The following is a 25343-nucleotide window of genomic DNA, read 5'->3' on the forward strand; positions in this document are numbered from 1 at the left end:
GCCCAAAAACATTCATCACATGTCCAAACATTTTCATGCAATCCACTACACGGCCACCAAAATCTTCATAGACTACATTGTGTAATGGAAAACTGTATGCTATCCAATAAATTTCTTTAATATATTCCAACTATAAATGGGAAAGTAAGTTTGTTGATTCTTATCTCTTCACGCATTATCTACTGGACCGATTGTTATGAAATTTGGTGCACGGGTAGAAAATAACCTGGAATAACATACTTTTTGTCCCGAATTCCCATGGGAGCCAAGCCCCGGGGCGCAGCTAGTTATAGAATAATTCAGATGTTTTTTAGTTTTTGCTAATAAACAAGAAATTTGTAAAAATCATGATGGTGGCGCTAGAGTGCAGTTATATATCACCTTCTGGTAAGTATTAATTCTCAAGGGATTATTGGTTGATTTCGTTGAATAACAAACATTATTTATTAATAAAGCTGTATATTGAATTGCAATAATAAAGGTTCCATCTGTACACATAACACATTTCAATACAAGACTACTATACTAGACTGTTGGACTATTAATACCAAACCCTTACGATAAGTACGTGGATTACAACGGGCTTATAAATTAATAAAAATTATAAAAATTATCGTATCAAACTAGTATCACGGTAAAGTATCTTTTAACCCAATTAAATATTTTACGTTAGAAAATTCACAACAGATAATTTCAAAGTAAACGACGTTAAAATCAATGTCGCAACAAACTTATCAACGTTAACTTATTTAATATATTTATGGCAACTTCAAAAATGCAACGAATAATGCAAAACGATAACTTGGGAGCTCTATGTTCTAGTTCAGTTTGCACCAATTAAAGATAAAAATTAGGATGGTTTTTGCACTGCACAAATTTTATGGCAAGTTTTGGATGAAGAAAAATATATATCGCCTAAAATTTCTATTTTTTTGTTCTGTCTACGAATCGTTCTCCTCATATAACTGTATTTTCTAAAATATTCTGTTTCTCGATCGAAAAATAAAATGAATATTGGCTTGTGTCTTTCACTTTGAAAAGTTGCGTATAAATCCATTTTATTTTTCGGAACTCAAGATTTTTTGAATTGGCTATTGGCCATACAAGCTACTTGGTCTGAGTTACACGACGTATATTATATAGGTATATACCTAAATATGTTAATCAATTCTGTAATAATTATAAAACTACAAAATTTGAGCTTCCAAAATCACGATAAACATGGGATATAATTTGCATCATAATTTCGTTACATGATTACATTAACTAACTCTTAGCGAGCCTTCACCTAATTCTATAATTCTTTATTGCCTTGAAAATGGCTAAACAACAACTAAACACTCGATATGTACCTTTTTGTTAATTGCGATCAAACGAGCTACGGAAAATAATCACAACCGCTTAGCTACCGGTGTATGACACCTTGGCACGTTTCTATAAATTGGTGTTTAAGACGAGGACTAGCAATTTTACACAAATACTGATACCAACCCTTTACAAGACCATCCACAAAACTAATCTATAATAAAGAACCATTGGAACACACTTGAAGATTAACTATCCTAAGTGATCAGGCGAGGGAGTAATATTCCTAAAGTCTAGGGAAGGCGACATGGACCTCATCAGGTCTGGACACGGCGTGTTGGCGCGCGTCATACTTTCGAACCGCTCCCTCATGGCCGCCACGTGACCCGCTATCACACATTCTTTTCTATCGTCTTTGGAGTCCTTTTCCGGCAAGGAATCGTTATCAATTTGAGCTTTATCTGGTAATTCCAAATCGGACAAAAGAGACACTTCAGAAGAAGCCGTATAATACATTTCGCTAAGCGGTTCGCACTGTGCGGCCGCCGGTTCCGTATCGGACGTCACGGTTTCTACGTCCTCAGTCTGTCCGGGCAGCGAAATCTGAGAATCGCTCCATCTTTCCGCACGATAAGTTTCCACTCTTTGAACTGGTACTTCTTCGGGAGTAGCCAAATCCCTAAAGGATTCTACTTTTTGATCTGATGACTCTTCAGGGATGACTATATCTCGATAAGAGTCTACTCTTCGAACTAATAATTCGTCTGGGTTGACCGTATCCGTATACGTTTCAACTTTCTGTACGGATATCTCTCCCGGGCTAATCAAATCTGTATAGTATTCTGTGTATTGTGGAACTATAGTCGCTTCTTCATAAACGTAAGCGGCGACTTCGGGCTGATCGGAGATGGCGGTTGTATGCTGAGGAATAATAGCGGATTCCTCATAAACTTTACATATTTCCGGTTCGCAAGCCGCTCCTTCATTAGTTTCCGCGTCATCATAGTGCGAAGTCTTCATGGTCTCGCATAATTTGTTGATCGCATCGACGACATCCCTCAGGTCGCTGACGTCTTCCTCCGGCATGGTGACCTCGTCTATAGGTAGGACGGTCAAGTCCGAGTTGTCCTTCTTGGTGGCGATAGTGTTGGCGGGGAAGAGGAGGGCGTTGGCGACGGAGAGGAGCGCGTGCGCGGGGTGCGCGTCGGGCGCGAGGTGGGGCGTGCCGCAGGAGGCGGCGGGGGCGGGGCCGGGGGCGGGGGCGGGGCCGGGGGAGGGGGCACGCGCCCCCCGCGCGCGCTAGCACGCCGACGACGTGCCCGACCAGCCGCCCAGCGGCACGCGCAGCGGCGGCGGCGGCGCCATCGCTTTGTTCGCTGTGCCCACAAACATATCGGTCACAAACAGACAATAACAGTAAACGCACGAGTTCAAGTCTTTCATGCTGTTCTTATGTGTAATGTTCCCTTTTAACCTAAAGCAACTATTGTTTGTATTTCTGAAAAAAACTAGTTTCTCGAGATACCAACAAATGTAACTAGGGCATTGAAGGCATGAACTCTTGCGTTGCCTTTTAAACTTTGTTAAATTATTTTTCTTTAAAAAGTAAACTAAAACAAAAAGAGATGAATTAAATCCGGTATCTATAACCAAAATTAGGTTGGGTAGTCAATTACTGCATCAATCTATCACAATAAGACGTTCTCTGTAGTCGAGTTTTAGTTTACTTTTGTAAATAAATGAACTCTGATCGAATAAAAACATTACAACAAATATTAGTCAGCAAGTCCAGTCTGTTTTACAAACTGACCGTTGACATGAAATGTTCATACTCGATCTGACATTGTTAAATATTAGTTTACAGACGTAAGTATGGGTATTTACAAGAACAAGACATGATTATTTAGCTTCAAAGCTCTAAACTGTTGTAAATGGTAAAAACCTAGCTTTGTTTTATAGAGTAGTCTATACTGGTAGTTATATTATCGATTAATGTATTTTAAAACCTACACACAAGTAAAATCTTATATAAAATAAGTTTCATGCTTTCGTCAGCCTGGGCCGTACATGCTGCGTGCGAAATGACGTGCAAGCATGCATGATCATGCAAGTGTGTTGCACATTAACTACCATATGACGACGTATCAAAAAACATCTGGTGTCTTATTAATGTTTTCAATTCACGTAACATGGCAGTCAATATCTATGGAAATGATAAGGGCATTTACAAACTTGTAAGGAATTGTAAAAAGGTATAAATTCGTTGTACAAGTGTGTTAAGCCACTTTTTATGTTAGTACATCTACAATGTCATGCATTATGTAAGAAAAATACACTTACCCACGGTTACATGCGAATCGTACGCAGATCAGTCTTATTTATAACCTTTTTATAAATTAAAAAGTTCGTGAGAAAAGGTATCATAAGACATTTCTCTTTTGAAGCATAGACATCACATATAAGCTGACAAATGTTAGGTTAAACAATGAAATACTGAACAACTGGTCAATAATAATTACTCTTTTATTATTAAAAAATAATATAAATATTAAGCTTCGTACACATCACTATCACAATACCTGTTACTTCTTCAACATAAAGCGTGTGACGCGCTTCACTAAATGCCTTATACCGCGTAAAAAAAATGTCAACAGTCAGATAATTTCTCAAAAGATTTACAAGATTTTCATAAAAACCGCGGCATAACCAAAGTAAATAAATATACGGAGATTTTTAATAACTTTAAAGACTCATTATCTAACAATTGGCTTAAAACTGCATTTTGCAAATAAAATATTCTTAATATCGTAAATGCAACTCGCAAGCGAAAATGTAAGCCATTTAGTGAAAATATAATGCGATGTGATATAATCGATAAATAAGCCGTCACTTAACACTGAATTCTGCAGTAAATGGCACCTCACTATATTAATATATGATCACAACGAGAGTTCCATCAAAGAAAAAGAATGTCACAACTGTCGTATGCGCATAGATATAGGCACTAACTCGTATCAAATCCATTGGGCGAATTACTATTTAGAAAAAAAATATATATAAACTTACGTGTTATGGGAGAGGAAGTAATTAAAATAATTTTAATATAATACACAAGTAAAAAGCATATTAATTTGATACGTGTAAAGTCGCCTGAAATTTATAATAACTAAACTAAATAATAGATACTTTTACAGTAATGACTCAACATAAAGTTAAACATTCCATTCTATAACTATCCATATACATTTGCGAAGAATATAAAAATAATATAATTAAAAATAAATAAATTACTTATAGAAAATTTGGTATTAGATGACTGAATTCGAATGGTTTGTTATGGTTGTATCTCAATGAATACTTTGAATGTGATCAGCCAATGGAATTGTGTGTGTAGTGAATGCGATTGAAATGAATGTGAAAACACTCTTTTTTAATACTGACAATCATAGTAAAAAATATAAAAAAAGTAATTTTGAATTTATGGAATGAGTTGTATTTAAATGCAATAATTGATATTTCTAATAAACATCTTCAACATCTTTATGTAAGTATATCTGTGTAGCTATTTGCATTGTGTAATCAGATAATTAATAAACAGTACAGTCGCAATTGTTAACTGTGAACTATAACCCACCCATAATACATACACTTACTCTTGTAGCCGGATCCGTATAGGCCATAGGACTGGGCAATACTATGGATAACCCAATATGGAATGGGTTAATGTTTCCTATTAATATTTTAAGAATAGCGATGTGCCGTTCTCGAACAAGAATGAACAGGAAAAGTGAGGTAATATTCTCGGAAATTCCCTAGAAACTTCAAGAAATTCCGAGAACATAACTTCTCGGCGACACATCGCTGCTTACGATATTCAGTCTAGAATTAAGGCCTCTTGAGATATGAAGACACATGCATACATGCACCGAAACAAAAGAATATTTAAAAATAAATCAATCATCTAACTACAATAGTTCCCAGAGGATAACTTAATTTTGGTTCATACAATAATCTAACTGACACTACAAATACTTAATTATTATGCAAGTTTTCATGACTTGTACCTATTGCACTTACACATAAAGCTACAAGGTATATATAATACTATCTTTACTCAATTACATGACTACTCGGAGCGTAATGTGCGTTACTCATCCGTACAATGAACCGAATATAGTAAAATCCAACTTATTTAAAATAAATTGCTATTTTCGGTCGAAGTAGTAAACTTTAAAATGTCAACTTCAAGTAAAACTTCGAAACTTCATAACAACTCGTCTTAGACGAATTTTATAAGACACTTTGTGGAAATATTAAGTATATCACTATGGTAGCACGTCTACGCATAGATACACAATAATTATTCTATTCTATATCCATCCATAGACAACAATTACCTATCTATACAAGGTTGATAACAGCTGATAAAGGAGTTAAAAGGTAATAATTTTGTCTTCGGTTATTGAAAGTTTGTACTTAACCAAAACGTTTTTGTATAGAAATCTGTTATTTTTGTATTAGTTGCTAATTAAGGAATTAGTTTAAAAAATACCAATGGTGAAATTATTGCATTGGAAGTTATATGGATTAAAACAGCTGCGACCAACCCTCATACATAATTTTAATTATTTTTAGTGTGCGCGATGCTGTGGCTTAATAAGTCTGAGTCACTAATTTCGGTTGGCAGTTAAATAGGTTTCTATCATATATTGTTTTGTTAAATATAATGTTATAATACTATATTTATCTTCATTCATATGCCCATCATCACAGCACGCGCACGAAAACCACCTCAAATAAAACTACTCTGAAGAAACAAACGTCAGCTGTCGACGTTAAGCTGTATTGAACTTTCAACAATAAATTTTAAATGTCAAATTGGTTTGACGCCGACCCGCATAATCTGTTATACTGTTACACTGTGATATTTCACAGTATAGACGTATAATATTTTTATTTTTGAATAAAAAGTTTCGTTGCAAGTCAAACACGAAATGATTCTTTTTTGTGTTTAGATGCAAATGGAACACTGCACAACACGAGAATAAATACAGGGTGACTTTTTATACATTGGCAATATTTTGTCTACATGCTCAGTTCATGATTCTGAACAACTTTTAGTATGAGAGTAACTCCGAAATCGCGAAAAAAAAATGCTGTTCTATACAAGATTAAATACCTAAGTTGTGGAAAATGGATCAGCTGATTCCAGGTTGCTTCCATACAAAAACATGTTCAATACCATCGACTGAGCTGAGAATGTAGATAAAATAATGCCAATGTATAACAAATCACCCTGTATAATTTTTTCAACAATCATCAGGGTTAAATCAAGTTTAACTAGAAGACGATGAACTTCAGAGTAAGTAATCTGAGGAGCTGTAATTTGCTCAAAGGCGAAGTATAGATCTTCGTCTTATTATTTTCGAGTGTGTTATTATATTACCAACACTGTCTGAATTCTGATATCACTTTTACGACTATCTACCGCGCCGGCTCCACACTGCCGGTTTCGGCGAACATAGCAGACTTTTCATCGCGGCAAATAAAAAGACATATACAAACTACGCATTATTCGTGCCTACGCGCCGACGATAATGTGGAGTCGTCACGGATGGATCCGAGCCCGCCGGGCGACGTAGCACTACTTACCGGCGACGGAGGCGCTGCCGTAGCCCTTGGAGATGCGCAGGAAGGGGTCGGGCGGCGGGAAGCGCGCGGCCGGCTGGAACAGCTCCGCGAAGCGCGACTCCAGCGCGCCGCGCGCGCTCAGCGACGACGCGCGCTGCGGCGGCGCCGGCGCCTGCGGCTCCGTCGCGCCTGCGCTCTGCGTGGGGCAGCGGCACGCTACTGTTACTGGTATCGAACGCTAAACCTCCTAAAGACTAATTTAGGCACATATAAAAGCAACTTTTATTCTACAACTTTTCGATGATTCGTAGTTTTTTCTTTTTCATATAAAAAAAATCTAATTTGCGATTCTACACATCTCAACTCTATGTAATAGCCGAGAAACACGTGACGGTATGTAGCGAAATTAAACATAGAGTTGACGTTTTATAGAAACTACATTAAAATTAAAACAAGGATTTTTTTAAATTTATTACGTTCAGACCAAGTCGTAGAACAAAAGATGTTAGTCTCTATGTATCTTATGAAGCCTTTGGAAGGTTATGCGTTAGATACCAGTAACCCAGTATATATAATGACACTCAATCTCGAACAGTCCTCAAGTCTCATGTATAATCGCGCAGGTATAATGAGGGTCATGAACTAAGATTTGACGGAATCTCCTGTATACGATTGTGAACTTTATTTTTATCGATTATATGGCTCACTATTTCTTGCTTCCTACATTATTTCTCGATCACATCTGTCTTTGATCGAATTTAGAATTCCCAGTTTTTTAGACAGTTTTACGCTTTCATAACAATATATATGTTCCATTATATTTCTCATCTTAAATCACCTAATACGACATTTTATTATCAAATTTTGTGGTTACATTGAAAAACTTTAACCAATATCAAATAGAATAAGCAACTTTATTCGCAAGAAGTAATACGAGTATATTAAGTAATCATAAAACAAGATATACTCACATTCTGCCTGTTGTGTGGTGGCGGCGGCGGCGGGGCGTTGAGCGAGGCGTTGCGCGCGGGCGGCGGTGGCGGCGGCGCCCCCGGGGGCGGCGGGGGGCACACGCCCGGGGGCCGCAGCCCGCGCGGCACCCGCAGCGTGCCTGTCATACAACAATATAACACTGCTACTGGAGGTCCCGGGTTCGAACCCCGGTCAGGTCAAGATGAACAATGATATTTCTCAGATTGACCTGGATGGCTTATGTATTTATGTATATGTTATAGAATATAGTATCGTTGAGTTAGTATCCCATAACACAAGTCTCGAACTCAATTTGGGGCTAACTATATATATATTTATTTTATTTTCATTAATATCCTGTTCAACTCTAGTTATAGTTTGCTACCTGTGACAGCAGGATGATACATTCGCAATGTGAGCGACAGAGACAGATGTATTATTTTCATACTATTCGTCACAGAGATCAAGCCATGTTTTACTAAACTAGAATAACTTACAACCGCAATGACAAATGAAAGTTATCCAAATCTTTAGTTATTCAATCACGCTAATATTATAAATGCGAAATTTTGAAATTTCATTAAGTTATGTTTATTACTCAGTCACGCAAAATTTACTGGGCGCATTTCGACAAAATTTGTTACACGTGTAAAATATACCATGAACATAAGGTACATTTTATCCCTAATTCGCCACAGGAGCAAAACCCCGGGGCGTAGCTAGTAGTATTAAAATATATATTCATGAAACATATATTCAACTAATAATATTTATGAAGCGCTCACCAAAATGGCTGGCGGGTACTTTGGTGCCGATGGGGGGGTGCGCGGGCGTCGGGGGGAGGTTGCTGCGGGGGGCGCCGCCCGGCTGCGGGGAGGGGGGAGACACCGGCGGGGATCTGCAATACACATCAATTATTTTATCAAATGCAAAAATAATTAAAATTCTGAAAATAAACTTATAAAATAGTGAACTTATTTTGTTTTTAGGATTAAGTTTTGTATTGATGTATGACCTTTAAAAGTATCTTGAACCTTCAATTCTCGCGCTGCCCGATCCTATTGTTGTTCAATTGTCTTTATTATCTCGAGACTCGAAGGGTTAGTCTACCTATTATCGCGAAATAACGCGAATGAAGTCGCGGGCAGCTTATACAATATTCACAACACGTTACAAAACATCACATACGTTTTAAATTCACTAAATAAATGCTCGTTTGAACTAAATTTAAGGCAAAAATTTGAATTATTATTTAAATTCAGTAAATAAAAATAAAAACACACAATTGAACGAAAAGCAAGATAAAAAACAAAATTTAAACAATAGGACATCTAGAAAGATATGCAATATCTTCCAGGCCAAATTAATGAAAAAAACGGTGATATGAATGGAATATAGAATGAACGAATTGACGGATGATTAAACGAATGAATTAAGGTATTATATAATATTACCGCATTCGGCAGAGGTTGAATCAAAAGCGGAGTTCGCCCTCCAAAATAATACTAGCATCCAAAGAATTGATCCGACCTTTATCTCGTATACATATCAATATTTTTATCAATGACGTAACGTCGGCAATCGCCTGGCAAACTATAACTGTCAATTACAGTTAAAATTTGTATTTCATGGCTGCTACACAGCCCTACTAATATTATAAATGCGAAAGTTTGTGAGGATGTGTGTATGCATGTCTGTTTGTTACTCTTTCACTCAAAATCCACCGGACCGATTGTTACGAAATTTGGCACACGGGTAGAATATAACCTGGAATAATACTAGTACTAATAGTACTTTTTGTCCCGAAATTCCCACGGGAGCGAAGCCTCGGGGCGTAGCTGATATAACATATAACTACTAATCAATCAGCTGAAGATATCTGCTTTTACAAAGACAAGACAAAGACAAAGATTATTTATTTGCAAAAACATGAGTTTACATTTTTTTACAATGTGGTGTTAAAAGAAAAACTTTATCCTACATGTTCCACCGTCCACGGGTATGCAAATTTAAATCGAGTGCATGCTATCATCCCACAAAACAAAATCTAATAAATAAAAGTAACTAAATGTGGCACTTAGAAGTGCCACACATACAATAATAATGAGTAATGCAGTTTTAGAAGAGTGTAAACATATTCATGCTTCAACAACACAACGAATTACACGATTCCCAAATAAACATGTTAACCTACATACATACTTTAAGATTTATTTTAGAGGAACACAACATTTACCTGGGCACCCTCATGCTCTGTGTCCTGGTGGCTACCTTCCCATTGATAACGAGTTTCTTCAAAGGCGGTGACGGCTTCTCAGTGGCTGGCGAGGGAGCCAGCGAGGGGGGTTTGGGCGCTAGGTTCGGCTTCCCGTAGCTCAGTCGAGGTCGCTCCGAGAGGTCAGAGGCGGAGAGCGAGGGGGCGGGGCTGGGGGTCGGGGGCGCAGACGACAGTGACGTCATGCTGCCACCTGGAAAACATTTGACACATTTAGAATTTCTTGTTTTTATTTTTTTAATAATTTTATTTTTTGAGTGTGTGAATTTCTGATTATAGATTCAAGTCGCCTAAAGACATCTGACATGACTTTTGCGACTAATTGCCTCTAGACGCAGTAGGTAGTCGTAAAACTCATGTCAAATGCCTTTAGTCCTTTAGTCCATACACGTGTAGTGAACTTAAACTGTCAACCAGTGCGCAGGTTTCTACATATCTTTTCCTTCATCGGAAGTCTATTTTACTATTACTTCTTTTTCAATGAGTCACTGCTGTTGTTAAGCAAATTAGTTTTTTTTTTTAATGAGTCTCGAATTACAATTATTTTATTGATAAAAACTTGCAACAACCAATCCGTTATTTATACAAAATTTTTTTACCAACTAATATAAAAATATACATGTAAGCATAGACAAAATTAACCGTTTTCTTCTTCTTTGCGTGTCGATGGCAAAACCGAAAACGCTACACCGATGCCAAACCCATTTGAAACTCTCTTCTCTTTTGTTATTTGTCTATGGTTTACAGTCAATGGAAACTGTACATTAATTACAATAATATATATTGAAAATTAAAACGTCTATGGTAATGGAAAAGCAGAAGTACTGTAGTCTAGTCTCGATTCACACCACACGCACTGTTTTCATTCTATGCATTTTGTGACGAAAATAAAATGGAAATCATTATTTAGACACACTTGCTCACCCACAGGGATGACAAGGGAGAAACTAAAAACGCAAACGTCGTTACCAAACACTTAAACTTCTTTCACTTCAAAATAAATACACGAATTTGATTATACTTCTTCAAAATATTCCACAATAAGTGTTCCATTCAGCTAAAACTGATACACTGGCAAAATACAGCGCGTACTAGAGCAATTAGCAAAATAACCTGGTAATTAGGAAGTTTTAATTCTAACAAAACACTGGCCATCATTAAACGCAACACACAAAAAAAAATAAAGTTCCTTTTTTACGATTGAATTTCCTATTATATTTTATTTAGCACAGTTAAAACTTACACATTATTTGACGGGTGAGAAGGGCACAATGTGGAGTTAATTGTGGCATGAAGAACTTTGCACACCTCACTGGTCCTGCAACCTTCACTTGATACTTTAAAGGACTTTTCTTATATATAGTTGCACTAATGCATGTTACTACTAGATATGTATAACTTACCCATAAACTTGAGGTAAAGGGGTTCAAGTCCCAAGAGAAATACATCATCTGAAGATATTTCTTTCATTTAGAAATTCTGATGGTTCTTACATGTAATCACTAGATACATCAGGAGACGCCAAATGTATGACTGAAGAAAATGTGAAGACTTCAACACTAACCTTTCACACTAATGTTATAGGGGAGAAATAAACCTATGCTTAACAATTTACAGTAGCCAATTCTTTCCCAACAAAGCTGCAGCACCCATCTATTATAGATTAATTGTCTCGTAAGTGCCAATATTTCGCATCAAAAGGCCATACATAACTGAAGCGTAGAAGAATCGATGAAAATTGGCAACGTGGCATCAGTGAATTAGGTCGTCCTAAAGATTTTAAGGTGGAGTAACTATCGACCTACTGACCTATTAGCATTCTAATATATTGATTTACTGAAGGAGCTCGAGGGTACAGTTTCGTGCATTTAGCCTGCGATAGTATGGCAGTGAAGCCACTTGGTAGTAACGGTCAGTCGTTGGATGGGTGACAAGAATGTGCTCTTGAGCAGCTCCGCGCTTCGGAAGCTGTTGGTCTCGACTGTATTTGCAGACGTTAAAACCAATGGAGTCCAGGTTTCCTCGCGACGTTTTTCCTTCACTGGAAGCAAATGGCCTAATCTCTGGAGTGTGTTATTGAGAACAATAGCGCCAGATTTAATTCAAGCCGCTTAAAGGCATTTGATATGACTTTTACGACCTTTCGGCATCTAGGGACAAGTTCATTTACACACTAGTAAACAATAATAATAAAAATCTTTATTACGGACAAAAATCCATACAAAGTGTTAGCACAAAAGTTACCTATATCTATGTTAGTACTTACCATCTACGGGACAAATTGGAACCTGGCCTGTTGAAGCCAAGATGAACTCCTATCAAGTGCTTCAGTATTGGACTGTCCATCCCAATATACCTAATATACCTCGTTTTTGAAAGTTGTCTCTTTTGGAAATTGTCGTTTTAGGAATTCGTCGATCTCAATTTCAAGGCAAATAGTCCCAGTATGCAGGTATCCTGACGACGTTTTCCTCCTATACTTCATTCTAGCTATATACGAATCAGATTAACATACAAATATTACACGCGGCACGAGTAGGATTCGAACCTGTGACCTTTTGGTCCATAGGCGGGCTTAACCACTGCACCACCACCGCTTATAGATCTCAGTGAAACTCTAATTTGCCGAGTAGACACGCTATGATGAAGAACTGAGGGCGAATTGCGGGCTTGCATTTAACTTCTCACTATCGAATCGATTCGAAGTGAGACACAGCAAACCAATCACATTGCGGTGTGATTGTCGTCGCGTCACCTTGGGCCACTGTGATTGGTTACCTGCGTCTCACTGCGAATCGACTCGTTGGTGTGATATGAATAGCAAAGTCACACTACGCACACTGAAGCTCCAACTCACCCAGCGCGCCTTGTCCGGCGGAATGTAGCGAGCTCTTGTTTCTGTGTAACGTGGCATGTTGAGGGTTGATCTGCTCCGACTGTTGCTGCTGCAGACTCGTGATCCGGTCCGTTATCGACCCGCCCGTCAACACGGAGTCTGATGAACTCTGGAACCGGACATGACAATATTAAAATAATATCAAATTTAGAACAAAAACGGTTTATTAATTAGTGTTATTAAATGTTAAGACTTGCAGTATATATTGTAAGACAAAATCGCTTCTCGCTATCTGTCCATAAGTATCACAATGGATTTAGATGCGATGATTTAAAAGGAAGCTTTAGATGCACAATTTGTTATGCTTTTACCCGAGCGAAACCGGGACGGGGCGCTAGTGCTTTGTGAAGCGATTGGCTTTTTAGGATAACCACTATGATAAGAAATTTAAATAAATAATCCTTTTAATCTTAATATATATTCTCATTGACCTTGTGACTCATTCTTGTGACTCAATACCCATATAAATAAACTAAGTAGATATATAATATCTCTATGGTTATATATTCTGTGGTAATAAATAAGGTCCTCTATATGTAAATGCGGATGAATCACAAGTAAACAATAAACCAAGAGGTCAAAAGGTAAACCGCAATTTTACTCATAGATCATTAATTTGTTATACTTGAAACAAGTGGCGGTGTGGTTCCAGCCCTTGAATTGGAAATAAAAAGCCTGATATAACTTTTACGACTACCTACCGCCATCTAATGGCAAGCAATCGCAAATAAACTAGCGAACTATAGTGCTAATCGGTGTGCAGGTACCCTCAATATACATATATCATATATTTCCTTCACCGGGTGCAAGTGAAGATTTATTCAAACTATATAACACAACCGGTATCTTCATAAATCTTAATACCATGGTCATTATTTATCATCAATCGTCAAATAAATGAAGAAAGAAAGAATACATAAGTACCACTTGTCCTAGCAAACTGTTTTACATAGCCTTGCGGTATAATTATATCAATTATGTCAGAGTTTAACCTTATTAATGCAGTAACCATTGTTCTGTGTAGAGGTGGCAGCATGACCGGTGTACAATGGTAAACTGATTGTTGTCATCATCGTCATCGATTTTTTCCAATGATTCATTAATGTATCGCTCGCTGGAATGCTTAGTGTCACTTTGAGGAATAAACGAATGATTGTGTTCTCAGCACATAATACTGCCGTCATAACCTGCAGTAGGTACGTAGCGGTGGTGATCCAGTGATCGAAAGATCCCAGATTCGAATCCTACTTGTGCCACATGAGTTTGTATACCAATCTGACTGATGTTTAGTAAGTAGATTTCATAGACAACCACTTTCTTACTGTGAAGGAAAACATCGTGAGGAAACCTGCACTCTATTTGATAAATCACCTAGCTTGTGAAATTGAAAACACAATGGCAAACGTCTCAATTAATATTGCTAAGAGAGTCTTGTTTCATTCCACTTAATAGCCACGACGCTCAGCGATAAGGAAACGCGACTGTAAGGAGGAAGCAAGATTGGCGCATCCAGCATTTTCTTTCAAAATCGAAAATATTCGTTGTCAGTGAAAATAGGCGCATCAATCAGTTGATTTTTTTTATTTTGAGATAATTGTTATTCCATATTATTTTATTTATCACTAGATGTTGCCCGGGTCTTCGCTCCCGTGGGAATTTGGAGATAAAATGTAGCCTATAGCAATCTTGGATAATGTAGATTTCTAATGGTGAAAGAATTTTTTAAATCGGTTCGGTAGTTTATTAGATTACCCGCCTCAAACACACAAACCCAACTCATTTGATGTAATGGTAATTAAACATTAAAATTACTTTGCCGCATGAATGTATGTACTATGCGACGGGCTGTTTTGTCCCAGTTCCAGTTAATTGTTTTTCAGGACGTCCGCGGTCCCCCTCTACAGGCCACAGAAAACGAGTATAACTGTGTTGAACTAACTCCTGTTTAAACTATCATGATGAAATTGTGTTTGATATCAGTACACGTAACGCGGTATGTGGTTCCCGCCTTAGAATAGGGCCAATCCGCAACCTTCAGTGAATGTCGTGCGACTTGTACGTACGGGTTTACAGTACACTCGATATTTTCCCAAATAGTCCGGCGGAACACCTACTTATGTGCCAAAAAGTCCGGCTAAAACCCATCGGATGTAGCCGGACTTTTTGGGAATAAACTAGGAAAATATTGGGCCTAAACCTATCTATGCATATGAGACAATAAAACAGCTTTGACAGCTGAGAAGCACTTATAGCACCTTCAGACAAATCCGTACAATTTTCGCATTCGTCCCAAAGTGGGATTGACGTCAAGCAGACGTAGGCCGGACGTAAAACACTGCCGAATCTTAATTAATTAAAGTAAATTGGAAATTGGCCGGGTTCCACACGGTCTTGGCCGACTTTCCTTAGGCCTTGCCTTCAACCGTATTTGAGGGTTGCTCGATGACTGTAACCTTCTTGCAAAACAACGTGACAGTGTCGCAAGTTGTAGAGTTAACCACAAGTTCTTACATGCCCTTTATGTAGTCGTAATAGCGACAAATTTGCAATGAATGGGTAGGATGATATGCAGTTGAGTGTACGCGGACATCAATGATACGGTGTTAGTCACACTGACATCTCAGACTCTGAATATCAATGATCTGATGACTCATCTCGATCATTGTTTTTGCTTTGTATTGCAGCTGTTCTTTGTATCTCCGTTTATTATAAAGATTTATGTGTGAATGAACTGGGGAACTTTAACCAAAAACAAAATTTCGTCGCTACTGTTAAATTTTGACAAGAAAATGACTTTTTTATTTTATTCAGCATACCACTGAGTACCTCCAGTTTTGTGCTGTTGTTTATGTGTGTGTATGCAATAAAAGGTATTCTATCTATTCTATTTTCCAATTGAATTTTATGTTTCCTTTTTTGATAAGCGGGACAAGTACAAGTACCTCGCAAATTACCAACCGTTCTAATTCTGGAATTAATTTTTTCCCAAAAACATATAAACAGGCTTTAAAGATATGTTACTGTTAAAATCTTCATTGATAATGAAAACTAAGTAATAGAATATTACCATCGGACCAACCAAAAAGTTGGTTCGATTAATGAAAAATATTATGTTGATCAGCTGTTTTGCTCAATTTACTAGACGTCCTGTCCTAGATGACTTCACCAAAATAAAGCGTCTTCTAATTTTCAGATTTCCGTATTCAATCGATTCACCATACCAGGCATATCAACTGCTTTGCTTCATTGCAAAATGGTACAGTACCAAGAAACACTGCCAAGGTTTCAACTACACGACATTCTGGTCTCGATTCTTGATAAACAAGTTTTTACTAAGAACACTTTTCCTTTTTTACACATGGAAGTTTAATACACAAGAATAGTCTACCGAATAAAAGGCACTGTAAGAAATTATTACCTAAAATAAACTAGGTACAAATTGTATTTTACTAATTTTATTTAAGAAAGAAAGCTTTTGCCCGCGGCTTCGCCCGCGTAAATTTCCCACGGGAACATTTAATGTCCGGGATGAGAGACACCCTATATGCTCCATTTTTCAAACTATTTATATACATTTAGCTTTTATTTATATTTATTTTGTGTGACAATTTTCAATAATTTTATTGGAAATAAAACTTTTATTTTATTTATTCATCCAAATTTTGACATTTGTAATAATGATGTAAATTCGTCCTCCTAATTTGTAATATATGTATAAGATTTGTTAATTGACGTCCTTGGAGAAAAGGCTGCGGTGAAGTTTGTTGCGCCGCTTCTTCTTCAACTGCGCTTTGGAAGCCGGCAGTAGACTTAGTTTAAGTAATTTTTTGACGTCAATAAGTGATGTATATCATCCTAAATTGAATAAAGAATTTTGAATTTGAATTTGACTATATGTATGCAAATTTTCAATTTTCATAGATAGAGCGTGAAAGGTAACAAACTTACTTTCGTATTTATAATATTAGTTAGGATAGGATTAGGATATTAGTTGAGATCCAAAAACTGGAATAAGATTGAAGAAATCTGAAATTTATTTTAGGACTTTGTTGTAAAGAATAGTGCTTGTTCTCCCAATTGGAGTCAAAACAAACAAATTCTAAGCACTGGACACACGCAAACATACTACAGGCCATGGAAAACGCATGGCTGTTTCTGATGTACTTCTGCAACCTTCTGTGTTTATCAATGGAAAATTTGTTGGAATCGTTACGCTGGAAGCTACAAGTGATTTGTTCTGCATCCATTATTGTATGAATGGATAAATAACGTAATGCAATATCGCAAAGTCATTTCTAGTTTAAGAAATAATCTGAATATTTTTAGTAATATTATTTTTAATCATGACTCCTGGTTATACCTGGGATACCTGGTTAAAATTAGAAGTTATTATTAAATTAGAAATTAACAGTTCGCGCGGAAATATTTTGAAAAGAGAAGTTCAGGTGATGACTCCGCTCGGAGAAGACGTCTACTATAGGCCTATAGGCCTAACATTAACTAATTAAAATAAGGGTATTAAACTAATCATGAATTGTTTAGCGAACAAAATGAACTAAAATAAAAATGCTCTTTGATCAGGGTAGATACCATGAAACATGAAAACAAGTAGCACGTTACTACGGCCACATGCTGTCTCTTTTCCCATATCTTGTACTTACAAAAGAGATAATGTGTGGACGCAATGACGTGCTACGTGGTTTATGTTTCATGGTATCTACCCTGTTCAAAGAGCATTTTTATTTTAGTTCATTTTGTTCGCTAAACAATTCATGATTAGTTTAATACCCCTATTTTAATTAGTTAATGTTTAATTTTAATTATATATTATTTAGATTTTACTTATAATTTATTTTCTATTTTTTAATAGTTGAATATACTGTAACTGTATTTATTCATTTTTATTTATAACTGTATATATTCAAATAGTGAAATGAAAGTACCCATGACAAGGTAGCAAAAGATAAAAACTAATTAAGTATCTGTTCATACCAGGCTCTGTCTTCATCATGTACATACTTTTATGTGCTTACACGTCTTACTCTTTTATTAGTTTTCTCTCGAAGCCAATAGTGAAACGAAAGTAAGTTACTGGCCTTTATAAAAAAGAAAAAAATCTATAAAAAAGTCCCGACTCTTAATGGAAAAATTAATGCTTACTTATCTTTTAACTTGGAATAATAATTTCTAAGTATGAAGGAAACTATTCCTACAATATTGAGCAATTCGGACGATCGCAAAATGTGAGTGAGGTCACGAGATAAGATACATTGAAAGTGGATAATGAAATATTTGAGATAACATTTCAGCGTCTATAAACTCTTTGCTATATGTATATATATCCTAAATGCTGGCTTGCACTTCGCCGGAAAATTGCATCGAAATGTCCGGTATTTTGAATTTATAGCAAACAGACAGACGCGGCAGAGTTCTGTTTTATAATATGTAAAGATTATTGATTTCATAGATTTGATTATTAAATGTACCACTTTTATCAGTTCAAAAAGAAGATTAGTTTCTACGAATAATAACACCATTTATAAGCGGATACAATATCTGTAAAACTAGATATTCCTAGCGAAAGAAATGAATGTGACCAAAACGCGTAGTACATTCACCAAGATTATAATGATTAAGTAGCCATTTATGAACTGGGGATCAAATTAACGACAAGAAAACAATAACCAACAACTTTTGCGGCTGAACCAATTAACGCCCAAAATTAAACTACAAGATTTTTGTAAAATTAATTGCTGTTTATTGACTTATTGGCTAACAAATTAATAGAACAGAATAAAACCAAAAAATATAAGACATCACATCAAAAAATATAAGTTAGAAATTTAAATGGTGTACTCTGGCAGGTACAGTGGGCAGGTCAAGTGTGAAATTGCCCAGGGTACAGGGTACAGTCGTTAACAATTCTAGCGACAATATATGAACCTCTGTGAAATGAAAATAGCGCCAAAATGCTAGGCCCGATTGCTCCGTCGAACTACGTTGCAAATTGCAACGACTCAACGTTATTTATAAAGAAGGTTTTGACACTGACGTGCGCCGACGTACGTCGAAACTACGACAACAACAGAGCCCTACGCAGCAATGGGTCCAGACCCTAAGGCAACAAACGTAAACAAATTAAACTATTCCACTGACATTGAAAACTTACTCTTATAAAGTCGACGAAAAATAAAAGAATCCATTATTGAAATTGGCGCGTCATTGGAAACTAAAATCGAGCAACAATGTGTATGAAAAATCTATTTTATCAGTATGATGGGCGCCGAAATTCGCGATATGCACCGTTATCTTTTATGGCTACAATTATATTGTATCTTGCGCATGTAATTTTATGTTAACAAGTAATTATTTACGATGAATTCTTCACCTTTCTTCATTTTTATTAATTATTTAATGTGTAAGATTTTGATTAACATAAGCTGCCTAGGTGCCTGTGTGTCCCTTACTCGCTTCGTACGACATCCACGGGAGGAAATGGAGTTGCCCCATTTATAGGGCGGAACCACACGCCACGATTTTACTGTACCTCCCTATAGGTATTTTATTTCAATTCCTTTCTTGATCGGTATTTACATTAAAACACACATTAATTAAAATTTAAATAAGACTAGACTCATAATAATAGCAATAACTCATATCTGGAATTTCCCATGGATGAGACGTAGGTTCCATAAAAATATATTGACTCTAGGCGTTATGTCATCCAAGTATACAGAGAAAGTTTTATGTTGACTAGCTGCAGCACGTGACTTCCGCTCGCTTGGTGGTAGCCCTCTATTACTTATTCTGAGGCATGTTGCACTAAAGATTCAAGTGCCACAATTAGAATTGCAAAATGTGTCAGCGTCTCTTGCAGAAAAAAATATTGTGAATCAATTCTTTTTTCATATAAAATTTTAAATCCCAATTAGTATTCATACAAAACAAACAAAATTATTTTAAAGTAAGTTTGTTACGTAACAATTACAGTTTACATATAAAAATAAAATTCGAAATCATCAAATCATCATCATCATCAATCGTTTACATATAAAAATAAAATAGTTATAGCTCGTCATGGTTGTTACTCTTTCACGCAAAATCTACTGGACCGATTTTTGATATGGTTAAAGGTATAAGAGTAGAAATTCCCACGGGAGCCAAGCCCCGGGGCGCAGCAAACAACAATAACATATAAAGGTTATGAAACTAAAAATGTTTTTGACAAATTGTAAATGATCCATTTAAAACAACCATAATTAATGTTTCCACGACAGAGCTGCGTAAACGCTTGATAAAACGAGGTAAACAGTGATATCGCTAAGTGAATGATAACAACACTTTCCTACATTACATCAATACTTAAATTATAACAGCCATCGAGGAAAAACTATATTGTGCCTTTCCGTATATAACTTTGAAATGAAATATTATTTCTGTATTTAGAATGTTTTTCCTTCATAACAAAATTTGTAGCCACAGCACTTTATCTAGACAGGACTTTTGTGTTAGTGGCTTATGCAGTTAAAATGTATTTATGGTAACTATTTGACATAGTTACCAAATATTTTTTTAAAGCAAAGCAAGCTTACAAATGGAGTAAATGAAAACATGATTTATACAAAATAACCATCGTTTGATTCTAGAGGAATGTATCCTTTTGTAGCAGTTATGAGCTATGATGTTCGGGAATGCACTCGTATTCCTAGCTGAATCAGTCGCATACAGAATTACGAACAAATTATACCGATTTCTGTGGTTCATTCGCTCGATTGGGGTTTTCACAAATTCATATGGGAACTCCGTTATTCCACTACTTTTCCGTTTCCACACAATATTCCTATTGTTGGAATCAAACGAATCAACAAGTGCGTCAGTGCAATCCTGTAATAACAGGATTGCACTGACGCACTTGTAGGAAGGAATACCTTCCTCTACTATCCTGGTTCGTGCTTCTTAATATTTATTACACAGTAGGAAATTCCAGTTTATAAAACGATTTGTTACTACACAGGCACAGAAAACGATGCACTCATGAAAATATTATATTCAAAATATCTTTTTTTTTTAAATAAAATCATTGTTAACAGGAAGATCTTTTTGGATGAAACTTCAACTTACATAATACTTAAAACCTGAACATATCTATTGTATTTATAAACAACTTAATAAAAGCCATATATAAACAAACCGGATTGATGAATATGAAGTACCTATGCTGATTAATATTCAACCAAGTAAGATTCCGCTGAAGGACGCGCGGCTGACGCGAAATTTCACTAACAGGCGTAGTAACACCAGATTTTCTACTAAAATATGTGCATCTGAATGTATGTAGATTGGCATTCTAGCTCAAGCTACTGTGTTAGATAATCTCGGTTGAATAAACTAGAAATAGATACAGTGCGTAAATGAATAATGAAGTATCCAAAATTGATGTGATTCTGCCCCGCGGCTATACTCCCAAGGGGATTTAGGGATAAAGTTTCTCTTTGTGCTATTCCTTGATATATTCTATTAGTGCACAAAATATCTCTCAAATCCCTTCAGTATTTTGTGTACTTTTCGAGACTGAGCAACAAACCTCGGATATAACAACAATGTCATCCAACGCAATATGCAAATGCGTGATCCGAGGAATGGAAGAAACAAAAAAAATCTGAGTTATATTCAAGAGGGCCGCTTTTAGGAGGCAATTAAGGGTCGACCTTTACGAATTTCATCATGGAGAGAAACTCGGCCACGATAAACCAACGCCTTACATTGCTAAAATGAGTTGCTTCCCTCACATAAAGTATTTTGATCGCATGCAAACATAGCAGAGTAAGTTTAAATTTTTGTAAAAATGTCACAATCCTTTCGCATTCGAACAATGCGAAGAACAAATACCGAAGTATTTGTTGTCATTTTTTCAAATTTTCAATAGACGTTTTAGTAAGTTGTCGTTATGAGCATCAAGGTTCAGAATCGTGCAGACTGGCAGTGTTGTAATAAACAAACATTTGTCAGCACTAGGAATTGAACCCACGACCTAGGCCGTTGTCAACCGTGTTGATACAACGTGGTTGTAGGCCTATCAAACTTTTTTTATTCCAAGTAATAAGAGTTGAGTCATGAATGACAATGACTCAACACCTATATTATTTACACATATTGGACAAGGAAAACAACTAATATTTGGATACTAGTATAGAAGTTCCTACAGAACCAGAGACTATATCCTCCCGGTATTTTGCCGGGAAGATCCAAGGGCCTCCAAGTTCGTTTCCGGTATTTTTTTCCTTTTCTTCCCAAAAGCCTGGAAAGAATCCATTTTTACATAACTAAGATATAAGTATATTGTAAATAACAGAAAAACATTTATTTAGTAACTTCATTCTTACCGAATATACCATTAATGCTAATACTGGTGTTAAAATTAATTCATGATTATTACGAATATAAGAAATACCTACGTCTAGTAGTAGCAAGACATCTGCAAACGTATTATTACGACTACCTACCGCCATCTAGTAGCAAAACATCTGCAAACGTATTTAGAATTTAAATCTATTTAAAATCGAAGTCGAATAAATTTATTTAAAATCGTGGCGTGTGAGGAACGTAAAAATAAACATGTTACCAAAAACAGAATGCACCCGTGCGGAGGCGCCGTAGGTCCCCCCACTAAGCGTATTTTTACCTTTTATGAACAACGTGGGATGAGCTTATTTTACTATTTACGTAATCGATTCGATTCTTAAAATTCTCTTATAGTTAATATACATTTGGGTATATATTTAAAAAAATGATTTACATATTCTTTCAAGTATTTTACCTTCTTGTCTCACAATGTTCATTGGAAAAGATCGTTTTAGCTTTATGTCCTACTTTGTGCCTTTTATTTGTTTTGTGTGATATAACTTTTCTGTATTTTTCTTTGGCGCAATAAAGAGTATTGTAAAATTGATAAACAAGAATGTCAACTCACCAAAGGCATAGGCGACTTCTGTACAGGGGGCTGTGGCGGCGGTCCCCTGGTCCTTATATCGCTCGGCTGCCTCTTGACTGGAGGCCGAGCCGGCGGGGGATCTCTCGGCGAGTCCCTTGCTGCGATGGCATCTGACAAAGCCGCAGACAGAGAACTGACATTGCTAAGCGGTGCGGGAGGAACGCCAGGCCTGAACCTGTCCGGAGACAGCTTCTGGGGCTGAGGGGGAGGTTGTGAAGGCGGGGGGTACCGTGGAGCATCGCTTTTTACTTGGCCGTTAGGTGTCGTGCCTAAAAAAATATATCTGATGTGTATTGTCAAATAGTTCCTGTAATATTATTAGTAACATCTAAATATTCCATGCTGTGGCAATAATAATAACAATTACTAGGCCTGCTAAGCGCTTAACAGATTTCCAAAATTGTTATCATCAAAATATTCATCCTATTTCAAAATGTTTATTAGTCAGTAGTAGAAACAAGTACATAAACAAGGAAGATGTAGGGTCTGTTTCATCACTTTCTGATAAAATATCATATTGTGACCTGATTTAAGTTCTAGATAATTTAAGGGCAGTTATAACATTATCCAACCCTTGTACTACAATACTATGCTGCCAGTTGACTTTCCAGTCAAATGGCAGCAAGCCTCATCTTCCGATGAGGCTCATAGTAGTATGATGCCTGTAACTCACATATCATTTTTATAACCTAACATATTAGACAAAACAAAATTACTAAAATCATTGAACACTGTATTAGCATACAGTTCTATTATTACCAATCAGGATGAGATTTATTATTTCAGATCATTAATTTTCTCATTACATAACATTTCTATCTACATATCACTATAAAAAAGCTATTTTTTATGTATTTATGTATATGTCATGAATGTAATATATATATATATATATATATGTTACATTCATGACATGAGGATGGCAAGCAGCCATATTTCAAAAATATTGTATGTATAACTTATGAAACAAGTTATTTGTCTATTAACATGTTTACTGTATTTTTTTGTACACAAAAATCTTGTGGTAGATGCTTTAATATAGTTACTAATTACTTATCTAAGATTAGATAAAAAAGAACTGATAATAAGAGTTGTTGAAAAACAGACATTCATCATAAATATGGATATGTATCCTTAGTAGGATAAATTGTTAATAAAATGTATAAAATGGTTTTATGAATTAAAACTATGAAACAAACCTGCTAATTTGCCTGTAGGCCTCAATTTCGGCATCCCACCCGCAAACAACCCTCCCAGACCGGGAGGTCCACTACCACCACCATTCTGTATGGGGGCAGCACTCCGCACCCCATTCCAAGCACTTGGAGTGGGTTGAACACTTGGGGAACTATTATTTAACACACTTGAAGACTTTCCAGGTATGTAAGGTCCACTTTTATCCACTGTGACAGTCTTCTTCAATCTCGTACCTTGTCTAATGTCCTTTAACAAGGCACCACGGTTATCAGATGAACTTGATTTCGCACTTCCACTGAAAACTGGAGGAGGCGGAGGCCCCGGCGGTGGCGGAGGACCCGGAGGCGGAGGCGGTTTTGGAGCCATTGCAGCACTCTACGTCCGAACCACACGGCTACCAAAGGCCATCAGTTGAAAAACAAATTATTAATCACTATGTTATGTCGTCTATCGTATTCGATGAGTATGAGCACCGCGGCCCTTCGAACCTTCACCGCGAGTCTTCGCGTTCACACTGGCGCGTGATAACAACACACATCGGTCGATACGTCACTATTATTCATAATAATATGCTCAAAATACTGAAGAACCTTGCCCCGAAAGATTAATCATTCTAGGAAGTACGTAGGCACAAGAAACGAATGTTACTGCTAGCTATCACTTCATTATCGACGTTTCAACTATCTTAAAATTTGGGGAGCTAATATTTAATTCAGCATCTTAGTAATAAAAGTTGACAGATCAGATTTAATCTAAAAAAAAACAGTATGTATTGAACTGTCCTCCCGACAATAGGTAGGTACGAATGAATTAAACTAAACTTTAACGAATACCTATTCGTTTCGTATGATTCGGAAATTCACACAAATATGGCCGACAATCATAATCAGCTGTCACGATGACTTCTGTCATAATGACAAAATGTTGACATCGAATTTCAAATTATGATCCATATTTTAGATCATTGATTTAGTAAGTAATTCGTACAAGAGATTAACATGATCTATGGTCTAATAGTATATTAATTTTAAACGAAAAGAAAAAAGAACATACCTACTAGATTTAGAAAAAGAACT

At 36.4% G+C, this 25343-nt stretch overlaps 2 protein-coding genes across 2 annotated transcripts; both read right to left on the reverse strand.

Annotated features, from left to right (window-relative positions):
* Positions 1 to 439: 439 nt before the first annotated feature.
* LOC128674527 (uncharacterized) lies at positions 440 to 2391 on the reverse strand. Its single transcript, XM_053753106.1, has one exon. The coding sequence runs from the start codon at positions 2389 to 2391 to the stop codon at positions 1558 to 1560; it is 834 nt and encodes a 277-aa protein (XP_053609081.1). The 3' UTR covers positions 440 to 1557.
* Positions 2392 to 2541: 150 nt separating this feature from the next.
* LOC128674525 (uncharacterized) lies at positions 2542 to 25153 on the reverse strand. Its single transcript, XM_053753103.2, has 8 exons — positions 24270 to 25153; positions 23050 to 23339; positions 13041 to 13188; positions 10145 to 10376; positions 8694 to 8806; positions 7908 to 8047; positions 6958 to 7132; positions 2542 to 2681 (listed from the first exon to the last, which is right to left on the reverse strand). Exons 1-8 carry the CDS (start codon positions 24631 to 24633, stop codon positions 2605 to 2607), a joined length of 1539 nt encoding a protein of 512 aa, XP_053609078.1. The 5' UTR covers positions 24634 to 25153; the 3' UTR covers positions 2542 to 2604.
* Between the last annotated feature and the right edge of the window lie 190 nt (positions 25154 to 25343).

This window comes from Plodia interpunctella, chromosome 13 (assembly GCF_027563975.2).
Source record: "Plodia interpunctella isolate USDA-ARS_2022_Savannah chromosome 13, ilPloInte3.2, whole genome shotgun sequence".
NCBI classification, from domain to species: domain Eukaryota; kingdom Metazoa; phylum Arthropoda; class Insecta; order Lepidoptera; family Pyralidae; genus Plodia; species Plodia interpunctella.

Excerpts from the sequence above, each read along its gene's own strand:
- LOC128674525 (XM_053753103.2), bottom strand. The coding sequence starts at position 24,633 with ATGGCTCCAAAACCGCCTCCGCCTCCGGGTCCTCCGCCACCGCCGGGG. Across the intron at positions 8,807-10,144 it reads CAGAGCATGAGGGTGCCCAG|ATCCCCGCCGGTGTCTCCCC; the intron begins GTAAATGTTGTG and ends TGTGTATTGCAG. Across the intron at positions 2,682-6,957 it reads CGGCAGCGCCTCCGTCGCCG|CGAACAAAGCGATGGCGCCG; the intron begins GTAAGTAGTGCT and ends TTGTGGGCACAG.
- LOC128674527 (XM_053753106.1), bottom strand. The coding sequence starts at position 2,391 with ATGCCGGAGGAAGACGTCAGCGACCTGAGGGATGTCGTCGATGCGATC.